General features: G+C 33.3%; 1 protein-coding gene across 1 annotated transcript; it reads left to right on the top strand.

Moving 5' to 3' along the window:
• Positions 1-7,470: 7,470 nt before the first annotated feature.
• On the top strand, positions 7,471-13,392 carry LOC126820462 (D-aminoacyl-tRNA deacylase 2). Its single transcript, XM_050548465.2, has 3 exons — positions 7,471-7,666; positions 9,071-9,140; positions 10,864-13,392. The coding sequence occupies exons 1-3, from the start codon at positions 7,559-7,561 to the stop codon at positions 11,187-11,189; spliced, it is 504 nt and encodes a 167-aa protein (XP_050404422.2). The 5' UTR covers positions 7,471-7,558; the 3' UTR covers positions 11,190-13,392.
• Positions 13,393-13,501: the final 109 nt, after the last annotated feature.

The raw sequence follows: 13,501 nt of genomic DNA, 5'->3' as shown, positions 1-13,501 counted from the left end.
GTAATAATTGTTTAATACAGTAATGTATTACAGCATATATTTAAAACCTGTAATTTAGTTTTTGTCATATGTTTAGAATGTGTAGTTTTTATCATAATGCATGTGTTTAAAACCTATCATATAGTTTCTGTCGCAATAAATTGTTTAAAGGAGCATTATGTAAGTTTGGTTAAAGAACTGACAGTTCTCGCTATAATAGTTAAAAAATAGATAATGAAAACAGAATATGCTGAAAATTTCTGCTTCACTTTCAACTTTAATATTAGTGATTCAATTTTAGGCTAGCCTTAGTGGTCATTACTACTGTTGTTACGATTATAAACAAAGTCTTGATTATTCATTTTAACATTAAATCATCCATGAAAAACGTATTCAAATCCACTAAATATCGCAGGCTAGCGATGGCATCGAAAGTTGATTATGGTCTTGACAAGTTAATTAATGTCTAATTAATAATTTAGATAACATTTAAGGCCAAGAGAAAGACCTGCAATAAACAGATTTAGCTTTCGCATAATGCATGTTTAATACCTATCTTACAGTAATATATTACAGTATTTATCATTATAAATTGTTTAAACCTATAACAAAGTATATATTACAGTATTTGTCATAATAAATGTGTAGATCAAATATATAGTATTATAATGTACCTGTAGTTTTTTCATAATAATTCTGTGATAATTAATATAGTATTTGTCATGATAAACTATTTCTTTAGAAATACAATAATTATTAATAGAATTTTTTGTGATTGAATTTATAATGAAATATTCTTTAATCCCTTGCAAACTACAATATCGTGAAAGTTGAATCTCTAAAAGGAATAGCAATCCAAAAATGGTTGTTCTGATAATCTTTGCCAAAATATTTTGATTAGACTCTTTTTAATCCGATTAAAAACTCTATGGTAATTAGGGGGTGAATACCATATCAAATATTTTTCACTTGAATTATGATGATTTCATTCTTTTAGATTTGTTTTAATGGCTTTATGATACACATCAAAATATGATGTAATTAGATTGATAATATGTAATATTGATGTACTGATGTATATTGGTTCATTTATATATATATTGAGAGTAATATAGAAACAATGATAGATATTGGTCCATTTATGTATGTATCCAGAGTAATATTGATGTTCTGTTGTATATTGGTTGATTTATATATATTGAGAGTATAAAGCTAAAAAAATACAGATAGACCTATTTATTCATAATGGTTCATTTGTCTATATATTCAGAGTATGGAACTAATATTGATGTATACTGGTTCATTTATGTATATATTCAGAGTAATAGTGTTGCACTGATGTATATTGGTTTATTAATGTATATATTCAGAGTATAAATCCAATATATATATTAGTGTATTGATTCATCTGATACATACAAATAAAACTAGGCCTATTGGTTTATGTTATGTATACATTTGGAGTATGGAGCTAATATAGGCTACATATATAGGCCTATTAGTCTAATTTAGAGTATATATTATATAGGCCTGAATATGTATTTATTCAGAGTATAAAACTAATGTATATAGGCCTATTAGTGTACGTTATGTATATATTCAGGAGTATAAAATTTAAATATAGGTCTATTAGTCCGATTTAGAGTATATATAGTCCTACATTATGTATAAACTCATGGTGTAAAACTAATTTTAAAAAGGCCTAAGTTTTGTATAAATTCAGAGTATAAACCTAATGAATATAGGCCTAAGTTTTGTATAAATTCAGAATATAAAACTAATGGTAATAGGCCTAATTTTTGTAATTATTAAGAGTATAAAACTAATGAATATAGGACAATGTTTTGTATATATTTAGAGTATAAAACTAATAAATATAGGCCTAAGTTTTGTATATATTCAGAGTATAAAACTAATGTATATACTTTGTAGGCCTTTCTGTTTTATTATACAAACTAGAGTTTATTTATTTAAAGCTGAACTTCGATTATAAAACTACAGAAATTATTAAATAAAAAAAAGGTTATGCCCAAAACAACCGCCATACTTGTTTTCAATTTCTTGAAATAACATGGCGATCGTTTTGGGTGGACAAACACATAGGCAGGCCACGCCCACTTCCAGTATTTGCCGTGTCAACCGAAGTGTCCACATCAGGTAATTTACCTCCTGACTGATCGAATTTTTTCCAATATGAGCCCACAGAAAATATTATTGCTACACAATTGTTATGTCTGATCAGGTATATATTATTTTACTAATTAGACGAAATAAGTCAACCACGGTGTACTTTTGCTCTAAAAATAACAGAGAAATTGCCTTACCCCAAACAATAACAAATCAACCAGCACCAACCAAATGTTTCTTATTTCGTGAAATGTTTTGCTCAACAGAGTAGAAACACCAAATACTTTTCTGCGTCATAAAGTCTAGTATTATCGTTCCAAGATATATCCAAAGCAGCAATAAAACGGTAGTCTTCTCCATCAAATAAGTATGTTTTCATTTCCAATTGTTGTCATAATGGCGATCAAGGGACATAACTTATATTTTTCTGGATATTACAATAAAGGGACATTACCAATCCTTTATCGGAGGATGTTAGTTCAAGAAATTGAAAACAAGTATGGCGGTTGTTTTGGGCGTAACCTTTTTTTTATTTAATTATTTCTGTAGTTTTATAATCGGAGTTCAGCTTTAACTAGCTCATTCTGAGACTAGTATGTGGTACCTTTTCTTTATTAATACTGGGTTCCTTATAATAATGATAGGATTAAACAGATGAACACTCACAAGGTTGGGAAGGCAATCAATCAGATTCCAGGAGGAGCAAACCCTCAAAGACTTGGTCACAGATCAAAGATAATTTAGCTAACCAACACCCCCTCTCTGGGTACATTTTAAAACTATAATTTAATCGCATAATATATATAACGATGTACATATCTTAATTAATGTATCTCCCGATAATACATTGTACAGATGATAACACATTTCTTTTTAGGATATATCACTTCCAACTTATTTTTGAAAAGACACTAAAATTTCCTTTTTTGTCCAGTGTTGGCCAAGAAAGTTCCCATGGATTTTCCAGCATGATTTCTCCTTGTCAGCGAGTGGCGTTGGATGGCCAAACGGTTAGCATGTGCACGCTGTATCATAAGGTCTCATTGAGTCAACTGGCGTGGTTTCGATTCCCCGGTTGTATGTGACAAGGAGTAGGAACGCCTGTTCAACCTCGTGGGTTTTCTCCGGGTCCTCCTGTTTCCTCCCACTGCTAAAGACCCCTACGTGCAAGTGAATTATTGTCCCCCGCCTTTCGAAGAAAGCAGGGGACTATTAAAATGGGTTCGTCCGTCCGTCTGTCCGTCTGTCTGTCCGTCTGTCTGTCTGTCCATCACACTTTTTGGGACACAATAACTCTCTTCCTAATTGAGCTAGAATGTTCAAACTTGGTGTATGTGTTTATTAGGTCAATGCCTTGATGGAGTTCGAAGATGAGCATTTTCCGCTTAGGGTAAGCAGAGATAAGCAATTTGATTGGTTGATGCTTTGGGACACGATAACTCTCTTCCTAATTGGACTAGAATGTTCAAACTTGGTGTATGTGTTGATTAGGTCAATGCCTTGATGGAGTTCGAAGATGAGCATTTTCCGCTTAGGGTAAGCAGAGATAAGCAATTTGATTGGTTGATGCTTTGGGACACGATAACTTTTAATTGAGCTAGAATGTTCAAACTTGGTGTATGTGTTTATTAGGTCAATGCCTTGATGGAGTTCGAAGATGAGCATTTTCCGCTTAGGGTAAGCAGAGATAAGCAATTTGATTGGTTGATACTTTGGGGCACGATAACTCTCTTCCTAATTGAGCTAGAATGTTCAAACTTGGTGTATGTGTTGATTAGGTCAATGCCTTGATGGAGTTCGAAGATGAGCATTTTCCGCTTAGGGTAAGCAGAGATAAGCAATTTGATTGGTTGATGCTTTGGGACACGATAACTTTAGTTCTAATTAAGTGAGATTGATGAAACTTGGTGTATAGTTTCATTACAGTAATACCTTGACTAAGTTTGATAATGAGCATTTTCTGCTCAGGGTAAGCAGAGCGATACGCAATTTGATTTTTATATGTGTCCTCTAATTATTTTCCTATTTCGGCGGGGGACATCAGCCTCACTGTTGGCTTGTTGAAATAAAATTGAACCATGTGTTAGTCCGGAAATGACCTAGTTTGTGTAGAGTGGATGTTAAACCCTCTCGCTCTTCCCCCTGTCAGCGGGATCGAACACAGGATCTCCAGGTTAGAGAGCCAATGTCTTACTCATCATGCCACCGTGGCTCCCCTCAATAAAAAGGAGACCATGTATGTATGTATATACTGAATCATGATATAAATAAATATATGATGCGGATATATTCACATAAGCACAACCATTTAATGGCTGTTTATTACATGTGTACATGTATTTGTTTTTGTTTGAAATTTTAATATTTAATTATTACCATATGTTGTTGTGCCCTCGGTTTTTATCTCCACATCATTACCACCCTTATTTCAACAAAGATCAATAGCACTATTGATTGGCTCAGTACTTGATAAATAAACAGTCACATGAGTCAACTAAACTAAATGCTTTTATGAAGACCAGCAAAACATTATTGTTAAGTATTCATTTTGCCCCATATTTTAATAAGAGCTAAAATTCAAATGGGCATGACCTAAACTTCCTGAAACAGATATAAATTAATTCAATGTTTGGTTATTAAATTTAATACTAAGCAGACACTCTTGACAACAAGATTTTTGTCTGTTCATAGAGTATTTGTGTAAAGAATTTAAACAGATAGGTGTAACATTTTCTCATTATTAATAACATTTTAGAAAAAAAGAAAATAATTTATAAATACAAAAATTTATTTCTATTTTCTTCACAGCCTTGTAAAATTATTTCTCATAATAGATGTACGTGTTACATTTTCTGATTCTTACTAACACTTTAGAAATAAAGAAAATATTTTATTTATAAATACAAAAATTTATTTCTATTTTCTTCACAGCCATATAAAGTTATTTCTCATATATATTGTTAACCATCAAATAAACACAAGCCATCACAGAATAAAATGATCGTAAGCATCACTGGTTGTTCATTGTCTTTTTATCCCACGTCAAACAATGAGTGCTATTAATAACAGCACTGTTCTTCAAAGATTTGATTCCAGAGCATACTGGAAAGTGAATAATGGCCAAGATACATGGAATAGCAGAAATATTGGCAGATATTAAGTACATATATTTTTAAACATTATTGAAAATATAAATGTACATGATGAGAACATAATTGTACTTAATTTTGCCATGTCGCATAATATGGTCAACATGAACGGATTTCTTCAGTGTCGACATGGGGAAAAAACTGATTTGCTTAAAGGTATATAATGGAAGATTAGATAAAGAGCTGGCAGTTCTCACTATAATACATATAGCTAAAAACTAAATAATGTAAAGGGAATATGCTGAAAATTTCAGTCAAATGCTTCACTCATAAGCCGGGAAACCCTTATTTTAAAATCACTGTAGCCTTGATTGCATTGTTACTACTGTCACAATAATTAACAAAGTCTTGGTTATCCATTTTTGTGGTTAATCATCAGTGGGCATCGTTGTGCTATATGTGGATAAACCAGTAATATTGTTTTCCATATAAATTGTGTTGTGGTTTTGTTTTCATCAATCAAGATTACAATATTCAAGCAATCACTAAAAACACATTTTTATACACAGGCTTTTAGTTAAAAAGATTTTATATATCTTGCATTTTATCATATGATAATGTCATTCTCAATATGTATGTAATTTTATCATTTAGACTTTTATGTACATTTGAATTTTATATTGATTCAATTATGTTTTTGTAAAGCGCATCTGAGCATTGCTCTGCAGTGGAAGACGAGCGCTGTATAAATATCGTTTTAATAATAATAATAAGACATCTTTATGAAACTTTTGTACACATATCAACCTTTATAGCAATTCATGATAAAAGTCCCGAACAACAAACTAGACAAGACTGTGTGAAGATCAAAAATTTAGTCCAGTACGTGTTTCAGCGATGTGGCCTTCATCTGCTTGTACAATACTACCTTTGTAGTTGTGAATCACTTGTGATGTTTGCTAATTAGAAATCTCTCAGATTTAATAATGGCGATAAACTTGGCTTAGTTTTTTGTTGCTATCTTCTTTCCTGTGATGAAAGATATATTGTTATAATCAAACACTATTTACATTAGTATATTTTAATTCATGTACATCATGTTTTTTTCTTCATATTTTTTTCAACACAAGTTCTAAATTCTGTGACTTCTTTCTGGCATTTTCTCCAATCTTGGTGTTCAGCCATACAATCCTGTAAAAAATAAATAAAGCAGATAGTGTTACATTTCAATGATTCACACAAGGCAGAAAGATTACCGATCTGGTGTAATAATCTTAAGTATTGTCCATGTATTTGTTTTTATGTAAATTATGTGTGGTGCAGTCCCCCTGCACTTACATGTACTATTAGAGAGACCGATGAAGTTTAATTGGGTCATTTTGGGACTAAAATGCCAATGGTATATTTAATTGTCAGAAAACTGGAGATCCGGGAGAAAATTTTAACGCCCAAATGTGACTGAATGGATTTATGGGATCATACCGGTACTTTGTTTGAAAATTTCAATAGCGACTTATGTAGGCCTACAGCAGGCTACAGTGTAACTTTGGGGCAAGTATATTGACATGATTATCCACAAGACAAATGCTGTATGGCACACATCACATGGTCGACATGGAAACTGAAAGTTTGTTTTCTTCAAAACAGAATCACACTCAGATATCTTTAGTTTGGATTGTGTGTTGATAACGCAACAGTTTTGCAGTCTTTCACCCTGCATAAACTTATTCATCTCAATAATATGTCTCGGGAACGGTATAGGCCTACTGAGTACTGTCTTATAAAAGATGCAAACTCAGGTGAAAAAGAATTCAAAGACTGAAAGAGTCAAATGGTTTCGATTCCCCACTTGAACGTTGGGTCGTCTTGTCTAACCTCTTGCCCTTGGGTTTTCTCCGTCTGCCCGAGTCATCCGGCTTCCTCCAAATGCTCAAAACCCCTACACCTACGTGCAAGTCAAATAAAATTGAACCATATGGTTCATTATCTCTCTCATTCGCTGTCAGTTGTGCAGTATCCTTGACGTAACAAAATTAGAAAATGGAGTTATTTCCCTTGACTTATGTTATTCTAATGCTATCAACTAAGTTATGACATTCTAAAAATATTTCATTAGATTTGAATGCTTCTTTGTTACCTGAACTGCGTAATGAAGCTTTGCACAACCAGTTTTATTAATTAACGTTTCAACGGGGTCCTCTTCTTCGTTTTCATCCGGTCGACGCGTTCTGTCGTGAGCCATGGGGGCCGCCATTTTAGGTTAGATTAACGACCTTGACCCTTATAATCTTCCAGCTTTTCTTCAAAGCAGCATGATATGCCAGATGTGCCACAAAAATCGATACTAGCTCTGTAAATTAAGCATGGCAGTGGCGACGATGGCTAAATCAAAAGTTGTTCTGCAGCAGTGTTTGTCAGCAAGACTCCAGATTCAACCAGAAACAGACGAAACACCCGCAAAACACGTGGAGGTGACACTCAAATTGCACAAACAATTCCAATGGCATTGGCAATGCTGCCTATGCAATTTTTTTAAATTTTGACCGTTTGGATAAATATGATTTCATACACAGAATTTCTATCTGTATATACACACACCATACCCTACTAGACAATATACAATAAAAAAAAGTTGTATATTGTCTAGTAGGGTAGGCTATATATGGTGTATGTATTATTACAGGAATCTGACCTTCTATACAGTGATACACCATACTCAACTACACAATATATAATAAAAAAAAGAACAGGAATGCAATGCCTGCTGAAGCCTCGATTTTACCTGTTCTCGCTTTGGCTCGTTTTTTTTTTTCAACAATTCGTAATGTCAGGTAATCTATACCTCTGTCGATTCACTCTGATATGTTTTATTTTTTCAATCTAGCCGATTTGATTTGCATAAATACTGCCCACAAAACTATGTCATTCATAGCCACTTGTTTCCAATATTTATATTATTTTCGTTTGTTAACGCTTGTCATCGACTTCATGCTTTGACAGTCCATGCCTGTGGTATTATGTACGGATAGAACTTCAGTCTCCAGTGCTTCATAACATCACTGTATATACATGTAGTTAGAATTCTGCCTATTGTTAGGGGGATCTTACTCTCAATACAGTCGCAACAAACTTGTGGGAGAACGGGCTGGTCATTATTGGGCATTGCACTTTCCACCCGACAATCCCTGGGGGGGATTAGTCCTCCAAATCTATCTTTCTCTCTTTTTACCGGACATGCCCAATAATTTTTAAGTTATTTATTAATGTAAGTATGACAATATGCCCCCTGTCTGGAATCGAATCCATGACCCTATGCATGGAATTCATACATCTCTACCGAGTGAGCCAAAGGGAATTCCCCCATGACATCAATCTAATCATCTCTCGATATACGAACAATCACATAGCACACCACATATTTATATCCCTGCTACTAAAGTAAGGCTGCTTTGCAGATTTTTAACTCCAAAATGTTCAGTTTGAAGGCCAATGCAGCCCTTTCATGACCATTGAAGTTGGATTTTTTAAAATTCCTGATAATTAGGATAGTCCTGTTGTGCAAATAGAACATATGACCTATATAATATAAAGACACAACAAGCCATAGCAATGACATAAATCTCAGAAGTCAAAATACATGTACTATTTCAAACATAACACTAATGTGTACAAATTAGATAAAAGAATTATTATTACTTTATTGGTCTAAGATGCATAAAGATGGCAGTGGGGAATCAATAGAAACCAATGTAAACTTTTAAAATGGATCGATTTGGACAACATAATAAAATGTTTTCAATAAAAAGTACTTTTCATCTACAATCTTAAACATAATGTTTATTCTGGAATTATTAAGAGAATTTTTGTATTTTCAGATAAAAAGAGGTCTTGTGGTCTATGTGTGCTTTTTAAAAGATGCTACAGAAGATATACTTGATAAAATGGGTAATATATTGAATACTTAAAATTTCAGTCACATTTATCAAGCAACGATGATGGTCCTTTTTAGTGAGCCAGTCATTCTACACACAAATAAATATTTACTTCAAGATTAGATCTCTGTCCTGAATGGCCGCCATATCCAAAAATTATTATACTATTTGGAAATGCGTTTCTACTTTGTTTCACATCTGTCATACCCACAAAGACTAAATACACCTTTTCAATTTTATTTTATGAAAGTGGAATAAATACTTCTCAAAATTCTATGAATATACTTAGTGTTTTCGACTAAAATCGTTGATTTAGGAAATAAAATGTCTGTCAACTAGGCTAGTGTCTGTTCACAAGCAAGCTGATTGTAGACAGACAGCATAAGGTTAGTATAGTGAGCCAGTGACACTCACTACATGTATGAGGTCCTTGGTTTGATTCGGGTGTTGGCTGACCAAAAATAAAAATTCTTCAAGATTCTCACGTTTGATTTCTATTGTCATAGGTGCATGACTGAGGGCCTAGCTAAAAAAGGATCTAGTGGTTCGGAGGGTACAAAAAACTGAGGTTCCATGTACAACAGTACATTAAAAATCCCCCGACAGTTGTATATTGTTACATGTGTAGGTAGACCACTGTGCCACTGTCATGGCAAAATATTCCTTCTAGCACAATGCATGGAAAATACAAGTCTTCTTCATTAGCTAAGTTTGCGCAGATAGGTAGTATGTTAAACTAAAGCTCATGTTATTTTCAATACAATTATCTATCCATATTATCAGGGGTTGGATTTCAGCTGAATGTCAGCGTACGTATGCACTGCACTGACTGCTGAAAATGAGGGGGTTGGATGGCTCAATGGTTAGCGTGGGCGCGCTGTATCATAAAAGTCTGTCATTGAGTCGACTGGCGTGGTTTCGAATCCCCTGTTATACGTGACAAGGAGTAGGGTCGCCTGTCCAACCTCGTGGGTTTTCTCCGGGTCCTCCGGTTTCCTCCCACTGCTAAAGACCCCTATGCAAGCGAATTATTGAAATAAAATTAAACCATATGTTAGTCCCGAAATGACCTAGTTTGTGTCGAGTGGACGTTAAACCCCATCTCTCTCTCTCTCTCTGCTGAAAATGGAATAAAATATATTTTTTGAGGCATGGAGGCCTTATTATGAAATAATGGATGTTTGGGAAATTAAAGTTGGTACATCTAATGATGCTCTGTATATTACTCTTTATATTTAAATAAAACTAAATTAAACATACATTATGCAAGAGCTAAATCTGTCTATTGCACGTCTTTCTTTAGGTCTGAAATGTTATCTAAATTATTAATTAGACATTAATTAACTTATCCAGACCATAATCAACTATAGATGGCATTGCTAGCCTGCGATCTTTAGTGGATTGTGAGCCGATTTACTGCATAACTTTCCATCACGATTTAACGATTAAATGGATAATCGAGACTATGCTGTTATCGTACTGACTTTAGTTATGATGGCCGAGGCTAGGCGGAAATTTCAACCACTTAGTTCTCGGTTCATAGTGAATCAATTTGAATGAAATTTTCAGCAAATTGCCTTTACATTATCTATTTTTGAACTATTATAGTGAGAACTGCCAACTCGATATCGAATCTCCCATAATGTATCTTTAATGTATTGCCTAGCAATACTCTGAAGGCCTTATCTATACTAACATTTTAATCAGAATTTAATTTTGCCTATTTTTTGTTTCAGTAAAGAGTGTTTTAACGGCCAGATTAAGTGAAGGAAGGGACGAGAAATTGGTTTCGATTCTCGATCTACCTGGAGATGTTTTAATTATTCCACAAGCAACACTCGGAGGAATTCTTAAAGGTAAAATGATGCAGTATCATAAAAACATTGACAAAGAAACTGGATTAAAACTTTACACTAAGTTTGTGGAAATGTGTGAACAAAATTTAACTGAAAATTCTAAAATCAAAGGTGTTGATGTTTGTGTTAAAAGTGGAACTTATGGAAATCGTCAAGTTTTTAGCTGCTCAACAAATGGACCATATTCTCATATAATAGAGTTTTAATAATTGTTAACATTTTTGATTTGTTTTAATTATTATTTTCTACACAATATGGATTACAAATCACAAGTTCAGGTGACACTATAACTAAAAATCAGACCATTTTTAACCTCTGTTCTACACAAATTGGTTCCATTTTATTTCAATAATTTGCTTGCATGTAGGGGTCTTTAGCAGTGGGAGGGAACCAGCGGACCTGGAGAAAACCCATGAGTTTGGTCAGGCGACCCTACTACTTGTCATGTACAACCGGGGAATCAAAACCACGCAACTTGACTCAATGACAGACTTTATGATGCAACGCACACGTGTTAACCATTCGACCACCTACCCCCCCTGGCACTGATGAACTTGTACATGATTTTTTTAACTTTGATGTTGACATGTAGACCTGGAAATAATAGTTTAGGCATTTCAGAATGATTGCTTGACATTTTAAATTTTTGTTGGAAATCTATTAATAATATCAAAAAACCACAGGAAAATGACAGGCCAGAGCCCAGAGGGATTGTAAAGGTCACAATTCTATGGAATATATACAATTACTACTTAGTAATGAGGGGATTTTCGACTAGGCTTCTCTAGTCTTTATCTTAATATCAGTAATAATGCCATTGAAACAATTTATCAGAGGGATTGTGTCTGACAAAGCCTGAACTTGTCTGTGAACTATGAAGTGTCTGTGATGAATACCTTATTTCAAGGCTTGCGGATATGTATTAAAGGGCATATGACTGGAACCTTGAAATAGACGAAAGTCGGTCTAAAAGCACATATTAATATAATATTAATGTATATAAAATGATTCATATTCAAATTTTAAAAACATTGTAATTTCTAATCAATTATGTTCGCTGAAATACGCGAACAGTCCAAATTGAACGACAGTCATTTACACCTGCTTAGTGCATCCTACAGATTTTTTAAATTACTATTTTGCTGTGAATCAGTCATTACTAATTACTTCCGCATTGTCTTGTAGGGTATGTTTTCCTTTGTTCAATACAAATGCCGTCTGAAACTATAGAATACACGACTCGTGTACTGATTGATTGAAATGTACTTCTGTTCCGTGTTTTTAATTTCGAATATTATGGAAACTACTGAGTTAGAGAGATAGCTCCTTTAATAATATCAATACAGACAAAATGACAGGCACCAGAGAGATTGTGTCTGACAAAGCCTGCATATATGCCTGCCAATGTCTGTGACAGGTGTCTATTATCTAGCCTATTTCAAACATTCTTCTAATTTGTATGCCCCACCATACTGAAATGTCTGTAAAATAATTAACCCACTGAAAATGTCACTTCATTAACAAATAAAAAGAGGTAACTTTTTATGAGTATACCAAATTTGCAAAATCTTTTTATACTGCTAAAAAAAAACAACACTTTCTCCATTTAATATTTTAATTAAAAAATAAAACCAGGTGTTCAAACTAATTGAATGGGTTGATAATTTTACCAAATTTCATCTAGTATGTTTGTGAAGCCATTATACCATGAGCCATATATATTTTGAATGTTGAATGAGTACATGTGAAGCCATTCTACCAGGGTCTTTGTATATTTTCTTTATTAAAAATATTATTAAAGTTGTTATGTTCAAAATGATTTTGTTTCATGATTCATAATAACAATTTGTTCATTAAAAATTATTTAAAGGAGATAAAACCTTTGATTTTGGTTGAAAGAAAGAAAGTGTTGTATAAGAATGATCTGATGTTTTTTTGTGGTTTTTTTTTTCGTCTTCATTAGCTCAGTAAGAGCAGGACATGATTTCATTCCATTCATTTCTAATGTTTTTTATTTCTTTTATTAATATATGACAAGCTCGAAACAATAAAATTATTGTTTCGAAAGGTTAAGTGGGTGCCAGTTCATTTTATAAATTTTATTAGCCTCATTTTTTGTTTCCTGTTTAAATTGTGAAAAAAACAGCTATCCATATCTCCTAAACCTGAAATAAAATGTAAATAACTTTTAGCCACATAAAAAAGGTCTATTTAAAGGAACTGGGTGTGGTTTTAAAAGGCTGCAGTAGTCAACAAAGACAGGCTCACTGAGCTAATCAACATATTTGGATATTGATTACAGGCTTATTTAATCATATTAGTCTTTCGTTATTTAATTATGCACCTGTTACCCTCATGTCTACTTTTACTTCATTACACAATGTATCAATAAAAAAATGGAAGTAGGGACGTGTGGAATTTTTTCTGTGTGATTAGACAAAGCTTGGCGATTCGTTTTATTTCGCCCGTGGGTAATTATGTAATGTGTGAAGATGAACTCGGGGCTTTATTATCTCCA

Source organism: Patella vulgata, chromosome 5 (assembly GCF_932274485.2).
Source record: "Patella vulgata chromosome 5, xgPatVulg1.2, whole genome shotgun sequence".
In the NCBI taxonomy this organism is placed as follows: Eukaryota; Metazoa; Mollusca; class Gastropoda; family Patellidae; genus Patella; species Patella vulgata.
This window is presented reverse-complemented; position numbering and strand designations above follow the sequence as displayed.